Source organism: Phyllobates terribilis, unplaced genomic scaffold, assembly GCF_046119375.1.
Source record: "Phyllobates terribilis strain yellow unplaced genomic scaffold, ASM4611937v1 Scaffold_2__4_contigs__length_985480577, whole genome shotgun sequence".
Taxonomy (NCBI): Eukaryota; Metazoa; Chordata; class Amphibia; order Anura; family Dendrobatidae; genus Phyllobates; species Phyllobates terribilis.
Window position 1 is genome coordinate 206,575,751 of NW_027362762.1, and position 25,851 is coordinate 206,601,601.

Here is a 25,851-nt window from a genome sequence, read left to right on the forward strand (position 1 = left end):
TGGTTTTCTAGCAAAAATGATAGGAGTCTTTATTTTCTTTTTGCTCAGCAGTGGTTTTCGTCTTGGAACTCTGCCATACATACCATTTTTGCCCAGTCTCTTTCTTATGGTGGAGTCATGAACCCTAAATTTAATTTATGCAAGTGACGCCTTCAGTTCTTTGGATGTTGGTGTGGGGTCTTTTGTGACCTCTTGGATGAGTCGTTGCTGCGCTCTTAGGCTAACTTTGGTCGGCCGGCCATTCCTGGGAACATTCACCACTGTTCCATGTTTTCGCCTTTTGTGGATAATAGCTCTCACTGTGGTTCGCTGGAGTCCCAAAGCTTTAGAAATGGCTTTATAACCCATTCCAGACTAATAGATCTCAATTGCTTTGTTTCTCATTTGTCCCTGAATTTCTTTGGATCGCAGCATGATGTCTAGCTTTTGAGGATCTTTTAGTCTACTTCACTTTGTCAGGCAGGTCCTATTCAAGTGATTTCTTGATTGAGAACAGGTGTGGCAGTTATCAGGCCTGTGTGTGGGTAGGAAAATTAAACTTTTTCACACAGGGCCCTGTAGGTTTGGATTTCTTTTTCCTTATTAATAAAGACCTTCATTTAAAAACTGCATTTTATGTTTACTTGTATTATCTTTGTCTAATATTTAAAACTGTATTGAAATCTGAAACATTTACGTGTAACATACATGCAAAAGAATAAGAAATCAGTAAGCGTGATAACACTTTTTCACACCACTGGACATATAGTTACATAGGCTAAAAAAAGACTCACGTTCATCAAGTTCAACCTTTCTCGACCAATTATACATTCTTTGTCACTAAATTATCTATAATCCACAATGTTATGTGTACTGAGGACATCATCCAACCCTTCTATAAAAGCTGTTATAGTGTCAGCCATTACTACCCCTTGTGGTAAGGTATTCCAGTCTGATTGCGTAAATATTATATATATATATATATATATATATATATATATATATATATATATATATATATATATATATATACATATATATATACATATATATATACATACATACACACAGAATGGCATTAGATACCATTTTATTATTATTTTTTTTTTTTTATGTCAGACAGTCTTTTTCCCAACTGAATGTGTTTCTTGTATGGTGCCACTTCCTACATTTCATAACTTTCAAAAGCAGAGGCAGAAAACTAGCTTGACTCATTCAATAGAAGTGGTAACACACACATCTTCTCTGCCTTGAGATTAAAGAGTAGCTAAGCGTTCACATTTATTTTGCCAATTTTATATGGCATTGAAAGTTATTTAATTTAAATTGGTTGTCTGGTCGTTTGCTATAAAAGTCTGCAGAATAGTGACTGCAGACTTCTGACACTTGCAGCGTGCACACCACATGTCTAGTTGGAATGTGGCCGTAAGTAAGCAAATAGCATGAGGTGCGACACCCCTACAATCAGCTGTTCCCAGTGCTGGGCAGATGTGATCATTTCAGAGCTGCACAGCTCCACCAATTGTATGATGACTGCGACCAGATACCACACATCCGCCCCTATTCATTCTTATAGAACCATGGCTACTATACAGACTGCTGAGGGTACCGGGTTTAACCTCGTAACCTCCCCCACCACTGATCTGATAGTAATGACTTATCCTAAGGATAGGCCATCAAGATAAAAGCAGTGGACAACCCCTTTAGGCTGCCAAATTTTTTACAATTACCTTAATTTTTATAAACTAGAATCTTGCAATCATTACGTTGCTTCAACAAGGCAAAGATTTGTCATTGACCATATACTCACATGTGACATCCATGACAAGCAAACCACAAAGAAACCTCTATTAAAGAAGCATGAACTGTTTACACAGAGTGTAAAATGATGAGGCTAAAATCCGAAATAACGGCTCACCACATGTTTACCCTTTTCTGTCCCAGCTGCTTTCTGACCTGATGATAAGTGGAAGGGCAGCTCAGGAAGGGCAAGGAGGTCAGCATGGATCTTATCTTGTCAAAGTGTAATCTTTTCTGGACTTCAAATGTGAAAAACATCTTGACTCCTAAATTCCAGTAGATGTCATATACATAATCCGATTTAAATACACAGTTTAGGTCATCATAAGCATGGTAGCATTAGAGAGCTGCCATCACAAGCACGGTAGCATTAGAGAGCTGCCATCACAAACGTGGTAGCATTAGAGAGCTGCCATTACAAGCATGGTAAATTTAGTGAGGTGCCATAAGCATAGCAGCATTAGTGAGCTGCCATCACAAGCATGGTAGCATTAGTAAGCTGCCCAAGGAGTATGCTCAGTGACACTCACAATATATGTTATATAACAAAATATGCTCGCTGTCTTGGGGGCATACATGATTCAGATATTTCATTCACTCCCTACACCCGATCACTCGCTCGTTCATGTCCTTTACACATGAAAAGCATTTCTAGAATTCGACCTTTTCTTACCTTTGACTCTGCAAAAACTCTTATTGTCGCCCTTATTCATTCTTGTCTGGACTATTGCAACTCTCTACTAATCGGTCTCCCTCTTACAAAACTCTCCCCTCTCCAATCCATCCTGAATGCAGCAGCCAGGATCATATTCTTCGCCAACTGCTACACTGATGCCTCCACCCTGTGCCAGTCGTTGCACTGATTACCCATCCGCAACAGAGTTCAATATAAACTCATCAAGCTCACCCACAAAGCGCTCCATGCTTGGAACACACTACCCAGGACACTTTGATTAATCCCCAATACGCACAGTTCTTTTAAGAGTGCCCTAAAACCACATTTCTTTAGATTGACCTATCACCTCACCTCACTTGTCTACTATCCCTGTTTTTCCCATACAAAATTTCCTTCCAAATCAGGACCCTCGTATCATCTGTTCACACACCCCCATGTACTTAATAGCTCTCTGTGTTCGTAGTTGTACACATAATGGTTGGCAACTGGTTCATTCAGCATTATGTGAATACCCCATTTATTAAATTGATGGTTGACAGTACAATACAAGCAATTGTTACCATCCACCTTTCGTGTCTCCACTATTTCCTCAGATTGAGAGCAGGGCCCTCACTCCCCTTGCTATCTGTTGATATATGTGATTGCTATTCAGTAATGTCTTTTATTGTCTGTAAATTCCTTCTAAAATGGAAAGTGCTGCGGAATATGTTGATGCTATAGAAATAAAATTTTATTATTATAAATATAAAAAAAGATTATGATCCAACCATTAACACTTTCAGCTAGTAAAACACTAATTTCATGTACTTCAGGCATGCTCCACATGGTCACCAGATAATAAAGTTTCATCTCACTTCCGTAACAAACGAAAAAAGGCCATGTTCAGACATAGCATTGTTTTGCTGCATTTTTTTCCTACAGAAAAAAAGCTGCATTTTACAGTGCCATCAAGAACTAGGAGATTAAATAAATCTCATCTACACGCTAGTTTTTTTTCCTGAATAAATTTGCACACTGTACCATGTCAATACTTTAAGCATTTCTGCAGCATTTTATACACCCAATGAAAAAAATTCAAACATGCTGCACACACACAAAAGCAGAAAATAGTTTTATTCATACAAAAAAAACACATCAAAAGCTTAATTTTTTAAAATATGTACTGTGACCAAATAGCACCGATTATCCACACACAAAAAATGCAGCAAATAGCTGCGTTTTATAAGAAGAGTTTTTACTGCTAAGAGGGAAAGTTTTGGTTGCATAAACAAAATGCTGCAAAAACACCATGTGTGAACATAGCCTAACACTGCAGTCCATTATAGCAGTATTACCAAATACATGATAGAAAAATATATGCAAGCAGCATTTACTGCAGCACATTTATAGTTAATGGATCACTCAGCAAGATCTCTTGCTAGTCATTCACAATCCCCCCTCAGGTATATTCCCAAAAGACTATCAGACTGAGAGCAGAGCAAGCAAACAAACTGGGCAGTGTCTAGCCTTTGTTTAGTGCCAGCCTCTTCCTGTGTTGTTCAGGCTTTTTAAGTGTAAGGTTTCAAACGAGCAGACGCCTGTACAGACATTACACATCAAAGCTAGCTGGATTTTCTTCCAACCTAAAACTTTGGTCGTCTTCTTCAAACCAACAAGTTTTCATTGGAAAGATCGCCATAAAGCAGCAGAAGACTTTCCCAGGAATGTTTGGATTTTACTCAGTGAGACAAGACACTGAGAAACATTCTCTGCTCTCTCAAAATCTCCGCTCACACGGCTTGTGAAAGTCTCAGTCAGCTGCATCTGCCCTGCCTTTTACTGGTAGGAGCTGGGCTGTAAAGACAGCAGCTGTATAGTGAGAGCGAATCGCGAGGAAGCAATAATAAGAAATACGGGAGATGTTTATAACCGTACATCTTCAAGTACATGCTACATTTTTCTTTGGAGAAGAAAAATCAGGACAAGTTTCTAGGTGATGCTACAAGATTGTCCTAGAAGACATCTCTGCTGAAGATACGCTGTGGTGTATGTGTTCTGCCGAGGATCTGTGATTATAAAAACTTCCATCTGAACCATCAAAACAATTCCTAGGATTCCAAATATGATGGTAAGAAATATCTCCGACGCAAACTGTTCAGTGGATGACAACTTTAAGTACACCTTGTATGGGTGTGTATTTAGCATGGTGTTTGTTCTCGGCCTCATCGCAAATTGTGTTGCCTTGTACATTTTCAGTTGCACCTTAAAAATACGGAATGAAACCACGACGTACATGATCAATCTGGCCATTTCTGACCTTTTGTTTGTATTTACGCTCCCTTTTCGGATTTTCTACTTTTCGGCCCGCCATTGGCCTTTTACAGATATACTGTGCAAAATATCTGTCACCCTGTTCTATACAAATATGTACGGCAGCATCCTGTTCCTCACTTGTATAAGCGTGGATCGCTATTTGGCAATAGTATACCCTTTTCGATCAAAGACCATCAGGACAAAAAGAAATGCCAAAATTGTCTGCCTGGCTGTGTGGATCACCGTTCTTATGGGCAGTGCCCCTTCATCCTTTTTCCGGTCTACAAATGCAAATAATAAAAACAACACTACCCAGACTTGCTTTGAGAACTTTTCAGAGGATACTTGGAAAACATATCTATCTAAGATTGTGATATTTATTGAAATAGTGGGCTTTTTCATCCCTCTCATCCTCAATGTTTTCTGTTCAGCGATAGTTTTGAAGACGTTGAAGAAACCAATGACTTTGAGCAGAAGCAAACTGAACAAAAGGAAAGTGCTGAAAATGATAGTTGTCCATCTGGTGATCTTTTGTTTCTGCTTCATACCTTACAATGTCAATTTGGTGCTATACTCTCTTATGAGGACAGAGGTATTCAGCAATTGCTCAGTGAAGGCTGCAGTCCGAATTATGTACCCGATTACATTGTGTATTGCGGTATCTAACTGCTGCTTTGACCCCATCATCTACTACTTTACTTCAGAGACAATTCAAAATTCCATAAAAAAGAGAAACCGACCTATGAGGAAAGACTCTCACTTCTCTGAGGCAATGGCTACAGAAAATTTTATTCAGCATAGCTTACAAACGCTTAAAGCTAAAATATTTGAAAATGAATCCACAATATGATGTCTGGATTGCTTAGCGGAAAACAAAGAAAAGACCCCTGTAAAACCCCTGGATTAATAACATTGTAGGGGAAATGGTCAGTTGACTGAACAAGCCAATCCTTCCTTACTTTAAAACCCGGATACCTATCACAAAGCATTTGTTTTGTTGAACTTTAGAAAAATTAATGGTACCCAACTACTTGTTTTTTTTTGGACTGTGAAGTTTGGAGTGTCATATTAAGAAGTATGCAGAGGGTCTTGGTAACATCGGGTTGGGGTGGGAGTTGGGGGGTAAATGTGGTCGGGGGGACACAGGCAGAAGAGGGTTTCTGTGCAAAAACAGCAAACAGGCCCTCTGCAGCCCAATAGCTCATCATAATGCACAACTCCACCTGCTTTGAAGCTGATGTGGGTCCCCATACCTATCAAGTCCCTGAATGTAGTCTTGTATTTTATACACCCCTTTTAAGGGGGGGGGGGGGGGGGCAAGTATTTACAAAGAACGTGCTGCTGTTGACTTTGGCAGCAATGTTAGTCATTAAGATAAATTATATATTTATACGTGTGTGTATATATACACCGTACATACATACCCACATATATATATATATATATATATATATATATATAAATATAAATATAAAATGAATATATACATACATACATACAGACACACACAAACATATGCAGCCTCATTCAGCTTAAGCACGTCAGTTCCAATGAGGCAGAGGCTGCCAAAGTCTTAATTTGTTTAAAACTGTATAATTGTGTACATATGTGGTTCTGCTGGCTTTACCTGAAAGTATTTGAAAGAAATGAAACTTACCATCCATTTCCTTTCAAAAAGGTTTTATTATTTGCGCATATGGCTACTACTTGCATATGGTATATGAACTCTTAACGTCTTTTCTTCTGAATGATATGCATTCAACCTGTTTTTTGTACATCGGCTGAGAGTAAAGATGTTGAATGTGGACTATTTCCTTCTTACAGAAGGCCATTACATTTGGTATATTACTGAATATGATAATAGTATTTGACTTGGCTCATGCTTTTCACAAACACTGTACATGCAAAATCTACTCCACTCTGTAGTGACTGAATTGTGAATGTATTGAAAGTTGGCACTTTAACCAGGACAAACTCCTCATCGAATACTTGGTTTTATTAAACTTTCTTCAAATCCAACATTTTAGCAACTGAGTATTTTTGTCCCACAATGCAGGTTTAAGTAGACGGAGCATGATATATTGGAGCTTGTTAACAACTTAGCGCAGACACATTCAGTTCCTTGCATGAAACATATGCCTACTACATCCTAATAAATGCAAGACTGCACCAAAATCCTGCATATATATATATATATATATATATATATATATATATATATATATATATATATATATATATATATATATATATATATATATATACACACACACATATATACATACATACATACACACATATATACATATATACATACACACACACACGCATCATACGAGTATCACATTTATATATCTCATTACATTTTGTGAGAACTAAGATCAAACTATTTTGGCCATGAATAAAAAATGTATGTCTAATGTGATGGTCATGAAAAAAGCAGACACTGTCTGCATGAAACCTGGGCAACATGATTAATCACTTCTCAAAAGGAGTTCACTCAGGAAAGGTCTGCTCTGTTAAGACATGCCAAAGATGCATTATTACTAAGTTCAAGCAACTCCTTTTCCTGAGGACAAATGGGAAAAGGTGATGAGCACATGCAGGTCAGTGCTCATGAATTCCCTTCCCCTACCATCCACCCACTGCTTCCACTAATCAATTCAATGTCCTGGTATTCTGGAGCTGGAAGGCTCAGGACAAAAGCTTCTCTGCTCCAGGGTGTTAGTCCCATTGAACACAAAAGGCTTCAGCATATCTCCAGCTCTTGTTAATTATGGACAGCACAGAAAACGCACTTGTAATTTAAATTGAGAAAAGACAGTACAAATGTGCACATTACATTTACATAGTAATATCATAGGTCTTTAGACACAATTGAAAACTAAGCAATTATGCACCTACTACTTACACTTCAAGGACCAAAGAATAGTTGGACAAGTAAAAAGACTTGGTTTAAGGTTGTTTAAATCGCATGACTGGCCTATTGCTGTATAGCAAAATATGTAAGCAACTCACCAGAGAACAGATCTGGTCACTTGGTACCATGTGCTGAATATGCAATGTTATACACTTCATCTGGACACTTTATGATGATTGATGGTCACTTGGGACAATTAATGTAGTAGTACAGGGAACATGGCTGCATGCATGAACAGCTCAGTTGTGCTGTGAGGATTAAAGGCTTGTTCAGACTAGTATTTTCAGTCATTTCAAACATAGTTGTCAACATCCAATGGGATGTGAGAAATTCAGTATTTTGTCAGAGACCTTAGGGTGCGTTCTGTGTCCCCTTCAGGTCATACGTCGGAAATCCCTGTCACAACAGGGTCCAGGCGAATGCCCCGAAGGGGCCAATAGACTGTAATGATGCAGACAGAGCGAGCGCGAGCTCTGCCATGCACTTTTTTTTGGGAGTGTACACTTACAGGAGCCGGACACTCAGACGTAGTCTGCTACGTTTGAGTGTCAGTCTCCAGTAGGCATACACTCCCAAAAATGATGCACGTCAGAGTGTACTTTCACTCTGTCTGCATCATTACAGTCTATCGCTCCATCGGCGCATACGCCTGGACCCTGTTTTGAGGGGGATTTTGGATGTATGCCCCAACGGGGCCAACAAACGCAATGTGAAAGCATTCTTATATATAACACTGCATTATTACCGCAAACAAGCGTGCAAGCTGCGGATTACCTGACAAACAAGCAAAATGCTCATTTGTTGGGTGAAATAATCTTTTGGCTTGCCCAAAACACCACCGTTGTGATTAGTGCATCTTCCTGTGTAAACAGGGCTTGTGCTGTCAACCACAACGATAACCTATGTGCACTGTGCGATCTATAACAGATCATCCACTGTGCATCTGAATCAGAGTCTGCCAGTGTAAGCAGGCTATGAAACGACCGCTGATCAGCAAACAAGTAGCTGATCAGAGGTCCTTTAGTGCCACAGAAAAAAAGCAATCAATGATTTCGCATAATAACCCAACTGTGTTATATGTGGATTTTCTAGTGGATTCACTTCAGATTTCAACCCTTTATTAAAAAGGGAAATCCATGGCATTTCCTTGACATTTGAAAATGTGTGTAGATGGTGATTAGATTATTCCATCCGCAAATAAAAACTCAATCCACATGTACAGTTTTGTAATTTGCGCTGCAGAATGCACACAGTAATCCTCTACATCTGGATCGAGGATGTCCAGACTTGCCATCACTTAATTAAAGGTGCTTTTATGTGCCTCTATCACCACACCTCTTGTTGGTCAACAGAACCTGAGATAGAGCACTATTGGCTTGTATTATAGACTGGCTTCTGCTCTGGTGAACCATTGGAGGTTAGGGTGTTGCATTTGTAGTACAGGTGCAATGAAGCTGTACTACACAACTGTCTGAAAGTGGTCTTAATGGCAATTCAAGTTTAAAGGGACTGTCAGCACAGAATGACTGTTCAAATCAAGTACAGGCGCTCAGAGCATCAATGCGCAGCCAAACATTTAAGTATACCTTCCCACCTGCTTGTTTTCCATCTATCAAGATCTGTCAATCAAAGAAGAGAGGGGTGGAGACAGAGGGAAAACAAGCAGGTGGGAAGGTTTAGTTAAATGTTTGACCACACCATGATGCACCGAGCGCCTGTACTTGATTTGAACCATCATTCTGTGCTGACAGTCACTTTAAAATTTAATTTGCCATTGAGGCCAAAAAGCAAAAGCCTGATTCCCTGAATATTTTTCTTTAAAAAACACACATCTATTAACATTAGCTGATCACACGCAGCAATTTGCTTTGTATTTCATGCTGTTTTTCTCTGCACATTATCAGTAAAAAAATACTGAGGTGAGATGTTACTTTAAAACACCATTCCATCGTTTTTTTATTTTAGCGCTGGAGTGGTGTCACTAATGCACGTTCCCTGTCCGTAGTATGATACTTAACAGCCACCGTCTTCAGCTCTTCCAGGCGCCGCTCAGGTCTCACATCATCATCTTTTGACCACAACTTCTGGCTAACCAGAAGTCAGAAATAAAAGTCACAAGCTCTTAGTGTACGCCTATGAGAACCTCATTCTGGCTCTCCTAGACTTCCACTGAGTTATGACTTGCGGATCATCCAGCAAACACTGGAGCGATCCGGTAAGTCACAATCAGCTGGAGACCGACCGAAGCAGCGGCGATAAAAGAGGATGGTAGCTGGTAAGTATGAGACTAAGTGCAGGGAACTTAGATTAGTGGCACCACTCCAGCACTGCAATAAAAAAAAAACACTGGAGTGGTGCTTTAAATGGAACCTGTCGTTTTTGCCGCCTAATCGGAGCAGCATAATATGGAGTGAGAGACCATAATTGCTGGAGTTTTACAAATCTGTTAATAAAACAGTGATTTGATCAGTAGAGGACTAGTAAATATGCAGTCAGGTAGACTTCCATATTCATGGGTTCGGTATAAACACCCAACCTCTGCTTTACAGCTTTCTGCCTAGGCACAATGTACACAGAAAGCAGTCAGTGGTTATAATAAGCTCAAAATTCAAAGAGCTGGTACACCTACAGCAGAAAAAAACAGGGATTTTATATATATATATATTTGGCACCAGAAGTTTACATGCACTATATAAAAAGACATATATGCATGTTTTTCTCAATATCTGATCTAAAACGGGGAAGGTTTATTCTGATTTCATGTCAGATATTGAGAAAAATATGCATATGTCTTTTTATATAGTGGATGTAAACTTCTGGTTTCAACTGTGCATCATGCTGTTCGCAAATGAGGAAGAGATTCTGTATAAAGTCTATAGTAAAATTATTGCGAAGCCTACATACATAGCTTGTGGTTCTTAACATCTTCAAATGGTTTGGGGTCAGTGGCATTTTCTTTAAATGCACAATGTTCTGTGTATGGTGTTCATCAAGAAACCTCTATAACAATTTGACATGGCCAGTATATAAAAAAAATACATGTTCAAAATGTTCAAATTAAAAGAAAAACACTAGAAACACTTATGAAGACCCTCAAAAAAGCAAAACACTTTGTTTGTAAAGGAGTCAGTGTACTGTAATTTGTAACATAATAATAATAATAAAAAAAAAAGAAATTTGCATATTTCAACCTGACCACATAAATTTCACCATGGGAAACAGTTTCTAAGCACACACCTATCGATGAACGGTTTATTAACTTTACTCCGTCTACTTGTTTCAGACACTTTCATATGCAAGAATAAAAACGTACCACATTTGAAAGAACAATGCAATCAAATGTTATAACTCTTCCACTATTACTTATTAAGTATTGCAATAATCCCAAGATAATTATACAAAAAAGTGCAGACTCAATGACAAATCTGGGAATGTAAGAGGTGTGTGTGTGTGTGTGTGTGTGTGTGTGTGTGTGTGTGTATGTGTGTGTGTGTGTGTGTGTGTGTGTGTGTGTGAGAGTCAAGTGACATTTATTCAAAAAGATATGTTACCAATCAAACCACTTAACAGAAAACCCGTCCGTTAATTCATGCTGCCTAAATGATGGGCATCCTGAATCAGAGACCGGCTCTAGTATTGTATGCATGTACGTTTCACTCTGAAACGCTGCAAATTTCAGAGTATGCTTAAAAATAGCAGCATGAAAAAAGGTGACCAGAATGACTAGTCACAGAAGTATGTCCCAGTCATCTCCCTGCCCCGCTCAGCTGACAAATCTTCCCATAAACTTGACAAATTTCCCGATACATCTACAATTAGGGAGAGATCTGTCAGTCTAGAGAGTGGGGCAGGCAGAAGCGGATACATACCTTTGTGACTAATCAATCTAGTCACCTTGTCACAGGTAGCCTTTACAGGGTAAATCATATATGTTTGCATTAAATGAGGTGGTCTATGAACCAAGCGCAGCATGAATTAGCTGACTGGTTTCCTTAAAGGGGTATTCCCATCTCCAAGATCCTATTCCAATATGTAGTAGGTGTAATAATAATAATATTAGCAAATACCTCCAATTAGAAATGTAGTATAGTTTTTCTGATTCACTATGTCTCTTTCCTCATGTGCAGGGCATTGCAGGACCTTAGGTGTCCATGGTTACGACAACTGATATAGTGACAGTTAGTTAAACTTAATTTGTTTTATTAAACAATTTTTTTTAAACAATTACACATTGCATTTGGTAATAGAAAACATCCAGAGACATCACAACAACACAGATCTACACCTCTTACACTGATGAGAACACATTAAAATAAACAGGTCGGATGGGTTATCGCATGCATATGAATAATTTCTTTGCCCTGTGGATGTCATATCTTCTGAATTTAGATAAAGAGGAGAGAAAAAGGGTATTTACTAGGGTTGAGCGAGTATGTCCTGTCCGAGTATGCTCGGGCCGAGCTCCGATTATTTACAGCTGCTCGGTGATAATGTTAAATCGCTCCCGTGTGCATTATTTGCAACTGTTTGACAGCTTTATTACATGTGAGGAATGTGTAAGAAATAGACATTCTTCCCATGTAATAAAGCTGTCAAACAGTTGCAAATAATGCACACGGGAGCGATTTAACCTCATCACCGAGCAGCTGTAAATAATCGGAGCTCGCCCGAGCATACTCGGCGAAAGGGTTACTAGAACATACTCGCTCAACACTAGTATTTACCTAATTAGGATACCATCCAAACTTTTAACCCTCAACAATAACTTATCAAACTTATGCTGTCTTTATCCTTTCCATGCTCAGATTGACTCTCATCGTAATATATATGGAGCTAAATGCCTGCCACTATAAGCAACATTTGTCACTTATAACTTGTGGTTTTCCATTTGTTCTCACATCCCTTTCAAATTTACTCTCCCAGCACAAACCCTTTGCCTAAGTGACACGAAGAATTCCAATAGTCCCATATTTTGGAGAATTTTAATGGACAACCTCTGTTTTAGTATACTATCTTTTCGAAAGGGATGATTGAGTTAACCAATGCGATCCAAGATCTCAATGTTGGCTGTATATTGCCCATCCATCTCAATGCCAACAATTTCCAGGCCAAAAATAAGGTTTCTCTCAAGACAAGAAAATTTTAATATAATGATCCCAGGCAAGTGACCGTTAGTTAGCTAGTTGCTAGTGGACGTAACCATGGATGGCATGAGCTCCAGCGTCATTTTTATAACCAGCAGAGGGAAAGCCAACCGTTTGGGGCTGATATTAGTAGCCGGGGAAGGGGCCATTAGCCAACAATGTTCCCTGGCTATTAATATCATCCCACAGCTGTTTGTTTAGCCTTTATTGGCTAGATTACAGAGGGACCCCAGAAAAAAAATTTGACATGGGGTCCCCCTATAAAATCTAACCAGAAGATGCTAAACAGACAGCTGAGGGCTCATATTAAAAGCCAGGGAAGGGGCCATGAATACTAGCCCCTCCGTGGCTATTAATATCACCCCTCAGCAGACCCAGAAATGGCGCATACATAAGGTGCGCCAAGTCTGGCACTTAGCCTCTGCTCTTCCCACTGCCCTGTAGCGGTGGCGATTGGGGTAATGAGGTTGGGGTTCACGTCAGTCTTGTATTGGCGGCTGACGTGAAGCCCAGGTTAGTAATGGAGAGCGTCTTCTGAAAAAAACGTAAAATAAAAAGCAAACATATCCCTCACCTGTCCGCCGTCACGACGTAGTCCACGATTACCGCCAACGATTGCCCCTTGGCGATCCGTGTCACTTCTAGAGCAGTGACATCAGCAATTACTGATGTCACTGCTGTAGAAGACAGCAATGTACACTGACAGGAGTGTAAAATCACTCCTGTCAGTATACATTGCTGCTGCAGGAGTGAGGTCACTGAGGTTCATCAGCTTATCAGCCCCGGAGAGATCAAGACCAGTACTGGTGGGAACATTCTTGAGAATGGCCCCATGGTGAGGTCACGTGAACTCTCTGCTGATCAAAAGCTGAGAGCTCACGTGACCACAGGTCCTGGCAGCGCAGTACACTGCTGGGAGCAAGCGCGCTCCCGGCAGTGTGCAGCCGACCTGATCAGATCGCCGAGGACCAGGAGGACACACCGGGGGGCGCCGGACAGGTGAGTATAGTGTTTTTTTTTGTTTTGTTTTTTTACACCGCATGGTACCTGGCTCGGCTGAGGAGACTATTGCTCCCCTCAGCCGCGCCTCTCTCGCTGTTATCAGCGGGAGCAGCGGTCGGATGAGAGGAATAGTAGTCCTCCTCTGCCGAACCGGGTACCACCCGCAGCGCGTTTCAGTGGCGAATTTGCGCCCATTGGCTTTAATAGATATTATACCTGTTGATTTGCTGCGGTTCAATAGACCTCAATGGGCGCAAATTTGCGGCGGAAACGAATGCACAATGGACATGCTGCGGTTTATTCTACTGCAATAGCTGGCAGACCAATTAATAAGAGTTTTCACTGCGTTTCGGCAGCGGAAAAAAAGCAAAAACGCTATGTGTGCACACACCCTTATACTGCAGAGCCCCACACTGTAACCCTTTTTCCACGGAACGTGGAGGCAGGGGCTTCTAAGCAACTCTGGCAGTACACCTCTGCTACATCACCACATACAGCTGGTGAATGTGGTCGCCAAAGTCGCTGTGTATATCACAGATCAAAGAATTGCTTGCACTTTTGCACATTTCTATGTCCGTTCTTAATCTGTTGCATGATGTAAAGAACCTCAATTACACTTCTGAAAAACGGCTCCAAATAAGAATGTATAAATATTTGGTGCTTGGCATTTATGTAGTTTATATGCAGAGTTGCTTTACTAACAATTTTTATGCAAATCTGAACTACATCTTAACCTCAAATATTTTGTGCTCTATTGAGAAGAAACAGAGCATAACTAGAAATTCACTTATCCAAACATGCAGCCAGATACAATACACAGTTTAAAGAGATATCAGTAAGTGGTGTCACAGCAGCAGCTCTATAGATAAGGGCACTGGGAATACAGGACCAGCAAGCTGACTGAGTACTTACTGACTAAAGATGAATATGTATAAGCAGAAATATACTACAGACCCCATATACAGTCACACTGTTCTTACAATATATATCTATAGTATAGACTCCAGTATAGAGTCACCGATCTTCACTATTAAAGGGAATCTGTCACCAGGTTTTTTTTATACTTCATCTGAGAGCAGGATGATATAGGGGCAGAGACCCCCAGTATATTTGGTTTACTTTTGATAAAATCACTTTTGATAATCCGCAGATAAAACAGTGATTATAGCAAACCTTCAGCAATCAGTACACGTTGCTGGAATCAGAATCTCAGTCTGTACATATTAAGCTGCTCGAAGATTAGGTGACAAAACCTGGTGACAGATTCCCTTTTAATGATTTTCATTCTGTGACCAATTTGTGAAACTTAACTGACCTTGGTGTATATACCACAGACTGTGGGCCCAACTGTGGTCAGGCATCTAAGTGAACACACTGCACAGTATGGTGAAAAACTGGTATTTTGTAAATTACAGATCATATGTTAAAGCAAAACTTTGCCCACGACCTCCTCTTAAACTGGTAAATACCACCTAAAAGCAGCACATAATTTAGGGCGACACCCATTGTGTGCAATATCAGGATGCTGTATAACACACACGTCAAACTCTGGCCCGTGATGCCATATGGAGGACTATGTGGGGCAATTATTCTGTATGGAGGACTGTGTGGGACCCATTATACTCTATGGAGGACTATGTGGGGCTAAGTATAATGTATGGTAGACTATGTGGGGCCCATTATTCTGTATGGAGAACTATGTGGGACTATTATTCTGTATGCAAGACTATGTGGGGCTCAGTATACTGTATGGAGGACTATGTGGGGCCCATTATACTGTATGGAGAACTATGTGGGGCCATTATTCTGTATGGAGGACTATGTGGGCCCATTATACTCTATGGAGGACTATGTGGGGCTCAGTATAATGTATGGAGGACTATGTGGGGCTATTATTCTGTATTGAGAGGACTGTGTGGGGCTCATTATAATGTATGGAGGACTATGTGGGGCTGAGTATAATGTATGGAGGACTATGTGGGGCTATTATTCTGTATGGAGGACTATGTGAGGCTATTATTCTGTATGGAGGACTATGTGGGCCCATTATACTGTATGGAGGACTATGTGGGGCTCAGTATAATGTATGGAGGACTATGTGGGGCTATTATTCTGTATGGAGGACAATGTGGGGCCATTATTCTGTATGGCGGACTATGTGGGTCTATTATTCTTTAGGCAGGACTATGTGGGGCCCATTATACTGTATGGAGGACCATGCGGGGCCATTATTCTGTATGGAGGACTATGTGGGGCCCATTATACTGTATGGAGGACTATGCAGGGCCATTATTCTTTATGGAGGACTATGGTGGGCCCATAATTCTGTGTGGAGGACTATGCGGGGACCATTATACTGTGTCGAGGGCTGTATGGGGATCAAAGTTGAGCATGATACTGTGTTGAGGTCACTATTCTTTGCCAGGGGAATTGGGGGGGTACAGTAGGGCACCATACCATACGTGTGGAGGCTACTGTGGAGGAATTCACTGTGGGGGTATCATACGGTGTTTGGGGGCACTTTTGTTGGTATCATACTTTATGGGGGCAATGAAACTGCAACCTAGGGGCTTTAATAGGAGGAAAATTACTTTGTAAGGGCAAAGCTGTGAGGTATGCTCCTCTGTGAACCCATCAAATATTAAGGGTTTTTCTTTTTTTAATAAATATCAAGGTTGGCCTGTGACTTTGTCACAGTTTTAAATTTTGGTCTTCTGTGTATTTGAGTTTCACATCCCTGCTGTAGAATAAAGGGGAACAGTCTGTACCAGATTATTCTATAAGAAAAATGTATCAAACAGATGCTTTCAAATCAAAAACCATATAGCAGACCACTGACAATCATATAAAACAGTCATATATGCCAGTATTTGGCTTATGCATTACTAAATATACATCCCAGCTTATGAATAAACTCCACCAACCACCTTATAAGGCCTCATTCAGACAACCATGAATCACATACGTGTTCTGTATTTTTAACGGATAGAACACATACCCATTATAAGCTATGGGGTTGCACAAATGTTTGTGATTTTTTTTGCACACTGAGTAATCTACAAATAATCAGGGTAACATGTCCGTTTTTTATAGGAGTCACGGATTTAAATTACTCATACAAGTCTATGAGTCTATAAAAATCACTGACATCACATGCATGGCACCAGGATGTTCAATATGCAGGCCATGGTTAATACAGTTATGCATTAGAGGAGCTTTGCAACTTATTTATTCATACATTAAAATCACTGATTAAAAAAAATAAAACCCTACCCAAATAATGATCAAAAATCAGACGAAAACACTGATGACAGACCGTTTTTTGAATGTTAAAATTCACTGATGTCTCATCTTTACTGCTACTACAACAATAGTAATAATAGAAATCATAAGGCCGGTGTTCAGCCTGTCCTCGCTGTGTCTTTGGGGCTGTGCCTTAATGGGCTTGTTTGTACTTGTGGAGGAAACATTGGGAGGATCACACCTCCAGCTGGGCTTAACCTGGATGAATCAGTGCTGGAACAGAAAACATAAATGAACACGCTGAATATATAGGATAATATATTATGCCATTTGGTTCATAGTTCTGACTTGCTTTCTCACTGGGTGGGTCAGTGTGTCAGATCCTGGTGAAGAGAACGTACATAACTAATTAAAACAAGGAGATTTAGAAAATCTAAGGATATTGCATTAAGGTGACAGAATATAATTTTTCCTATGTAATATATACAAGTGATACCCCTTCTGTCCATGACCCCACGTTGTGACCATCTAGCATAGTCTCTTAAAAGGATTTTCTGGTCCGCTGCTAAATATCTGTATGTGACTGCTGACTTCTGAACCATTGCAGTGTGCGCATTGCACACTGATAGGATTCTCCGGTGTCGTTGCCGAGAGCAGGCGGTCACGTGACTGCAAGTATATGATTTGCATACTTCGTCCACATTCTGATGAAACGTGTTCGTATTGAGATAGGCTGAGCACGTCTCGTTGGCACGTGCCTGTATGTATATAAATCGTATACTTGTGGTTACGTGACCGCCAGCTCTCGGCAGTGACACCGGAGAATCCTGGCAGCGAAGAAATTCAGAATAATGGCTGTATGATCGCTGCTATACCACCTGCCATTTTTGATGGAGTTTTTTGTCCATTTCCAATGCAAATATTAAATATATTCGTTAGACTAGATTAGCCATATTTTATTGGTAGTCACAGAATCAAATAATTGCCTTCATAGCCTTTTAAGTGCAGTTTTAAAATACATTTAAAGGCTTATTCATTAAATAGTTTCCTCCAGAATTCTGTTGCAAAACCGCATAAGATATCACAAAATTTTGTTCAACTCATACTTGCGCAAAAATATTTGACTTGGGTGGTTCTTATCCCAGCTGTGGACTTTTTTTTAAGTGGGTGTGGCTGACAAATACACCGTAATTTACGCCGCCAATTACAACAAAAATGTACTCCAGTCCCTGTAAGTAAATTTAATGCATCTTATTCCACTGGGCTTTCAATCAAGGTTGATGTACTAAACGGCAGTCTGGATCAGTTGGGGTCACAGCCTATAAACAAGTCACTTATATATTCCATTTGTAACCCAAGGCAAAATTATGGAATACCTAAAACATTTCTACCTCTCAGTTACCCCCAAGCATCAGAACTGTAGGTAAATTATGCTATAGTTATCTAATTTAATTCTGTACAAATATGCAGCATACAAATAAGTCACATGCTGCACCACACGTTGCAATGCAATGTGCAGAGTTCACACATCATCTACATTTACATATAATGACCAATATTATACACCCAATAGGGTGTGGTAGAGATGACACTATACCTTGAACAAGGCTTGTTCTCTTCTGGGCTAATCCACATATAATCACAAGGATATATAATACTTTCAGGGATATTACAGTTTCTAAAAATCTACTTGCTGTATTTGGCACAAAAATGTAACATTACTGCTATATTGTTGCATACTTTACTTAAAGGGAATCTGTTCCCAGTTTTTTGCTACTTAATCTGAGAGCAGCATAATGTAGAGACAGAGACCCTTATTCAAGCGATGTATCACTTACTGGTTTGCATAGTGTAGTTTTGATAAAATCCCTGTTCTATCAGGAGATTAAAGGACTACTAAACTTGCTGCCAGAGTCCAGCATATTCATGAGCTCTACTTAAATATAAATTGGTAAGCATGCAGCATGTAGGCACATGATCCCACTGGCCACTAAACAGACAAAACTCATGATAAAAAAATAATAAGCAAATACCCTGCAGTAAATAAATAAATAGCAATAGTGCAAGAAAATAATATAGGGTGCTTAGTAGTGTTGAGCGATACCTTCCGATATCAGGAAATATCGTATCGGATTGGATAGGCCGATACCCAAAAAGTATCGGATATCGCCGATTCCGATACCGGAAACCAATGCAAGTCAATGGGACACAAATATCGGAATGAAAATAAACCCTTTCTTTCCTTGTAGGTTAATTCTACATGAAGTAAAACAACTAAGAATAATGTAGAATGACATGAAAAGCCGGCAATTCATCAGCGGCATTCACCGGTACCCGACAATTTACAACAGAAAGAATAGAGCTTCACACATAGATTAGGTAGATAGAAGCATGTCAGTCACATATATATGAAGTACAGTGACAGTGTTGCTTACTGTACTTGTCATTTAGTGTAAAGGATTTATTTTAAAAAATATTAGTGTTTTCGTGCACCGTCTCTTTAAAAAAGCCGGCCGGCAATTCAGCAGCGGTACCCGACAATTTATAACAGACAGAATAGAGCTTCACACATAGATTAGATAGATAGAAACATGTCAGTCACATATATATGAAGTACTGTGACAGTGTTGCTTACTGTACTTGTCATTTAGTGTAAAGGATTTATTTAAAAAAATATTAGTGTTTTCGTGCACCGTCTCTTTAAGAAAGCCGGCCGGCAATTCAGCATCTGTACCCGACAATTTAGAATAGAAAGAATAGAGAAACATACATAGATTAGATAGATAGAAACATGTCAGTCACATATATATGAAGTACAGTGACAGTGTTGATTACTGTACTTGTCATTTAGTGTTAAAATAAAGGATTTATTTTAAAAAAAATTGGCGTGGGGTTCCCCTTAATTTTAGTCTCTAGCGGAGGTTAAGCAGACAGCTGGGGCAAATGTTTGAAGCCTGGGAAGGGGGTAATACCCATGGAGCTTCCCAGGCAACTAATATCAGCCCCCAGCTGAATACCTAGCCTTTACTAGCTATTAAAATGGGGGAACCCCCCCAAAAAAATAACGTGGGGTCCCCCCTAATTTATTAGCTAGCAAAGGCTAGGCAGACAGCTTGGGGGCTGATTTTAATAGCCCAGGAAGGGTGCCATGAATATTGGCCCCCTCCCAGGCTAGAAACACCAGCCGTCAGCCGCCCCAGAAATGGCGCATCCATAGGATGCGCCAATTCTGGCACTTAGCCTCGCTCTTCACACTGCCCTGTAGCGGTGGCAGTGGGGTAATAGGGCTGGGGTTGATGTCAGCTTATAATGCCAGATGACATCAAGCCCAGGTTAGTAATGGAGAGGCGTCTATAAGACACCCCCATTACTAACCCCATAGTCAAAGTTAAAGAAAAACACAAACACCCAGAATAAAGTCCTTTAATTGAAATAAACACACAATTCTTTATTGTTCTAAATTAAACCATACTTACCATCACGCCCATTCCAGCTGAAGCCAACGATCTCCTGCAATAAAAGAAAAATAATAAAGCAACATCATCCTTACCTTTCGATGGTTCCCAGGACAGCTCCAGCTCTGCTACATCGAGATGACAGGCTGGACCGCAGCAGAACGCTGCCATCCAGCTTGTCATCCCGCAGACACTGAGAAGCGCAGGCTTGCTTGCGCTCCTCAGTGTCTCTCTGTGACGTCATCCAGATGAGCCGAGTTCATGTCCAATGAACTCAGCTCACCTCATGCACGTCACTGACAGCGTGGGAAAATTCTCACGCTGAAGTGCTGAGTGCAGGAGAATTTTCCCACGCTGTCAGTGACGTGCATGAGGTGAGCTGAGTTCATTGGACATGACCTCGGCTCATCTTTATGCCGTCACAGCCAGACACTGAGGAGTGGAAGTATGCCTGCGCTTCTCAGTGTCTGCGGGATGACAGGCTGGATGGCAGCGTTCTGCTGCGGTCCAGCCTGTCATCTCGATGTAGCAGAGCTGAAGCTGTCGTGGGAGCCATGGAAAGGTAAGGATGAGGTTGCTTTATTATTTTACTTTTATTGCAGGAGATCGTTGGCTTCAGCTGGAATGGGCGCGACGGTAAGTATGGTTTAATTTAGAACAATAAAGAATTGTGTGTTTATTTCAATTAAAGGACTTTATTCTGGGTGTTGTGTTTTTTTAAATACTTTACTAGAAATTCATGGTGGTCATGTCTAATATTGGCGTGACCCCATGAATTTCGGGCTTAGGGCCAGCTGATAATGCCAAGCTGGCCTTAACCCCTTTATTACCCAGTGAGCCACCGCACCAGGGCCCTGGATGAGTTGGGTACAGCGCCAGAAGATGGCGCTTCTATGAACGCGCCATTTTCTGGGGCGGCTGCGGACTGCAATTTGCAGCGGGGGTGGCCCAGAAAGCTTGGGTCTCCCTGCGCTGCGGATTCCAGCCCCCAGCTGCCTAGTTGTACCTGGCTGGGCACAAAAATAGGGCGAAGCCCCACGCATTTTTTTTTTTAATTATTTCATGAAATTCATGGAATAATTAAGAAAAAAAGGGCTTCCCTATATTGTTGTGTCCAACCAGGTACAAATAGGCAGCTGGTGGTTGGGGGCAGCCAATTCCTGCCTGCTGTACCTGGCTGGACACAAATATAGTGCGAAGCCCCACGTCAATTTTTTTTTAATTATTTCATGAAATAATTTTTTAAAAAAAGGGCTTCCCTATATTGTTGTGTCCGGCCAGGTACAAATAGGCAGCTGGTGGTTGGGGGCAGCCTGTTCCTGCCTGCTGTACCTGGCTGGACACAAATATAGTGCGAAGCCCCACGTCAATTTTTTTTAAATCATTTCAGGAAATTCATGAAATAATTAAAAAAAATTGATGTGGGGCTTCGCCCTATATTTGTGTCCAGTCAGGTACAGCAGGCAGGAACGGGCTGCCCCCAACCACCAGCTGCCTATTTGTACCTAGCCGGACACAACAATATAGGGAAGCCCTTTTTTTCTTAATTATTCCATGAATTTCATGAATTTAAAAAAAAAATACGTGGAGCTTCGCCCTATTTTTGTGTCCAGCCAGGTACAACTAGGCAGCTGGGGGCTGGAATCTGCAGCGCAGGGAGGCCCAAGCTTTCTGGGCCCCACCCGCTGCAAATTGCAGTCCGCAGCCGCCCCGGAAAATGGCGCGTTCATAGAAGCGCCATCTTCTGGCGCTGTACCCAACTCATCCAGGGCCCTGGTGCGGTGGCTCACTGGTAATAAAGGGGTTAAGGCCAGCTTGGCATTATCAGCTGGCCCTAAGCCCGAAATTCATGGGGTCACGCCAATATTAGACATGACCACCATGAATTTCTAGTAAAGTATTTAAAAAAAACACAAACACCCAGAAAAAAGTCCTTTAATTGAAATAAACACACAATTCTTTATTGTTCTAAATTAAACCATACTTACAGTCACGCCCATTCCAGCTGAAGCCAACGATCTCCTGCAATAAAAGTAAAATAATAAAGCAACATCATCCTTACCTTTCCATGGCTCCCACGACAGCTTCAGCTCTGCTACATCGAGATGACAGGCTGGACCGCAGCAGAACGCTGCCATCCAGCCTGTCATCCCGCAGACACTGAGAAGCGCAGGCATGCTTGCGCTCCTCAGTGTCTGGCTGTGACGGCATCCAGATGAGCCGAGGTCATGTCCAATGAACTCGGCGCACCTCATGCACGTCACTGACAGCGTGGGAAAATTCTCACGCTGAAGCGCTGAGTGCAGGAGACTTTTCCCACGCTGTCAGTGACATGCATGAGGTGAGCTGAGTTCATTGGACATGACCTCACCTCATGTATGTCACTGACAGCGTGGGAGAAGTCTCACGCTGAAGCGCTGAGTGCAGGAGAATTTTCCCACGCTGTCAGTGACGTGCATGAGGTGAGCTGAGTTCATTGGACATGACCTCGGCTCATCTGGATGCCGTCACAGCCAGACACTGAGGAGCGCAAGCATGCCTGCGCTTCTCAGTGTCTGCGGGATGACAGGCTGGATGGCAGCGTTCTGCTGCGGTCCAGCCTGTCATCTCGATGTAGCAGAGCTGAAGCTGTCGTGGGAACCATGGAAAGGTAAGGATGAGGTTGCTTTATTATTTTTCTTTTAATGAAGGAGATCGTTGGCTTCAGCTGGAATGGGCGTGACTGTAAGTATGGTTTAATTTAGAACAATAAAGAATTGTGTCTTTATTTCAATTAAAGGACTTTTTTCTGGGTGTTTGTGCTTTTTTTAAATACTTTACTAGAAATTCATGGCGGTCATGTCTAATATTGGCGTGACCCCATGAATTTCGGGCTTAGGGCCAGCTGATAATGCCAAGCTGGCCTTAACCCCTTTATTACCCAGTGAGCCACCGCACCAGGGCCCTGGATGAGTTGGGTACAGCGCCAGAAGATGGCGCTTCTATGAACGCGCCATTTTCCGGGGCGGCTGCGGACTGCAATTTGCAGCGGGTGGGGCCCAGAAAGCTTGGGCCTCCCTGCGCTGCGGATTCCAGCCCCCAGCTGCCTTGTTGTACCTGGCTGGACACAAAAATAGGGCGAAGCCCCACTTTTTTTTTTTTTTAATTATTTCATGAAATTCATGGAATAATTAAGAAAAAAAGGGCTTCCCTATATTGTTGTGTCCGGCTAGGTACAAATAGGCAGCTAGTGGTTGGGGGCAGCCCGTTCCTGCCTGCTGTACCTGGCTGGACACAAATATAGTGCAAAGCCCCACGTCAATTTTTTTTTAATTATTTCAGGAAATTCATGAAATAATTAAAAAAAAAATTATTTCATGAATTTCCTGAAATAATTAAAAAAAAATTGACGTGGGGCTTTGCACTATATTTGTGTCCAGCCAGGTACAGCAGGCAGGAACGGGCTGCCCCCAATCACCAGCTGCCTATTTGTACCTGGTTGGACACAACAATATAGGGAAGCCCTTTTTTTCTTAATTATTCCATGAATTTCATGAAATTAAAAAAAAAAAAAAAAAAACGTGGAGCTTCTCCCTATTTTTGTGTCCAGCCAGGTACAACTAGGCAGCTGGGGGATGGAATCTGCAGCGCAGGGAGGCCCAAGCTTTCTGCCCCCGCCCCCCCCCACCCCCCCGCTGAAAATTGCAGTCCGCAGCCGCCCCGGAAAATGGCGCGTTCATAGAAGCTGGATGCTGTACCTGGCTGGCATACAAAAATATGGCGAAGCCCACATCAAAAGTTTTGGGAAAAATTAATTAAAAAATAAATAATAATTTAGGGACTGCATCTTTATTAACTCCTCAAATGTCATTTAGTGTTAAAATAAAGGATTTATTTAAAAAAAAAATGGCGTGGGATCCCCCATAATTTTAGTCTCTAGCGGAGGTTAAGCAGACGGCTGGGGCAGATGTTTGAAGCCTGGGAAGGGGGTAAAACCTACGGAGCTTCCCAGGCTACTAATATCAGCCCCCAGCTGAATACCTAGCCTTTACTAGCTATTAAAATGGGGGACCCCCCCAAAAAAAATGACGTGGGGTCCCCCCTATTTTAATAGCTAGCAAAGGCTAGGCAGACAGCTGGGGGCTGATATTAATAGCCCAGGAAGGGTGCCATGAATAATGGCCCCCTCCCAGGCTAGAAACACCAGCCGTCAGCCGCCCCAGAAATGGCGCATCCATAGGATGCGCCAATTCTGGCACTTAGCCTCGCTCTTCCACGCTGCCCTGGTGCGGTGGCAGGGGGTAATAGTGGTGGGGTTCATGTCAGCGCCAGCTGCCATGAAGCCCAGGTTAGTAATGATGGGCGTCTATAAGACACCCCCATTACTAACCTACAAAGTGTTAAAAAGAAAAAACACACTACACCCAGAAAAAAATAATTTATTTGAAATAAAACACACCATTTTATTTAATTCTTAGTATACTAAAAATAATAGTTACCTGTCCACGTTCCTGCGCTGATCTCCCATGCACAGCTGTCACATCTGGAGATGGTGACAGCTGTGCATGGCTGCTGTAAGCTCACGCTGCCAGGAACACGTCCGCTCCCGGCAGCGGGAGCCACTGACTGAGGTCACCGGAGTGAATTCAGGCAGCGCAGCTCCGGAGACCTCCTTTACGGCACTGCTGTACCGTGGGAATTTCTCACGATACAGCAGGGCCGTAAAGGAGCTAACCGGAGCAGCGCTGCCTGAACTCCGGTGAACCCTTACGGCCCCGTCATTCTAGCGGCGGCAGCGGTTCAGAGCGGTCACATTCTATGTGGCTGCTCTGAACTGGAGATCTTCGTGGGACACTCGTGGACTACTACGGAGGGGTAAGGATAAGGTTGTGGTTTATTATTTTATATTTTATTACAGGAGATCGATGGCTTCGGGGAATTAGGTGTCTAGGTGAGTATAGGTGTAGTTTTTTATTTTTTACTTTATTTTAGGTGGCGTTCGGCGGGGACAGGTAATGTATGAACTAATTTCTTTTAGGTAACCACTGGCCACCAATGACATGTATCTAACATTTATTGGGGACACAGTAGGGCAATTTAAATAGCAGGATCAGGCTGATGGGAACTACTGCTCCCATCGAGCTGATCCTGCTGGCACGAGTGGACGGGGGACAGACATAGGCCGATGGGAGTAGTAGTGTCACATCGGCCTATGTCTGCCTGCACGCACAGACACCGCGCACACCCGCACAAACATCGCACACACACCCCCGCACACACACCCCCGCACACACACTAATCATGACGGGTCTGATGGTCTGGGAGGTGAGGCTGACCTGTGCGGCCGTGGGAAAGTTCATG

General features: G+C 41.7%; 2 protein-coding genes across 2 annotated transcripts in view; one reads left to right on the top strand and one right to left on the bottom strand.

The window, feature by feature from the left end:
- RB1 (RB transcriptional corepressor 1) overlaps positions 1-25,851 on the bottom strand; it is a 282,945-nt gene that overhangs the window by 98,678 nt on the left and 158,416 nt on the right. The gene's annotated exons all lie outside the window — the stretch shown is intronic.
- On the top strand, positions 3,973-6,766 carry LPAR6 (lysophosphatidic acid receptor 6). Its single transcript, XM_073663830.1, has one exon. It carries the CDS (start codon positions 4,557-4,559, stop codon positions 5,595-5,597), a length of 1,041 nt encoding a protein of 346 aa, XP_073519931.1. The 5' UTR covers positions 3,973-4,556; the 3' UTR covers positions 5,598-6,766.

Bases quoted from the DNA above. Each gene is read 5' to 3' on its own strand.
- LPAR6 (XM_073663830.1), top strand. From the start codon at position 4,557: ATGATGGTAAGAAATATCTCCGACGCAAACTGTTCAGTGGATGACAAC.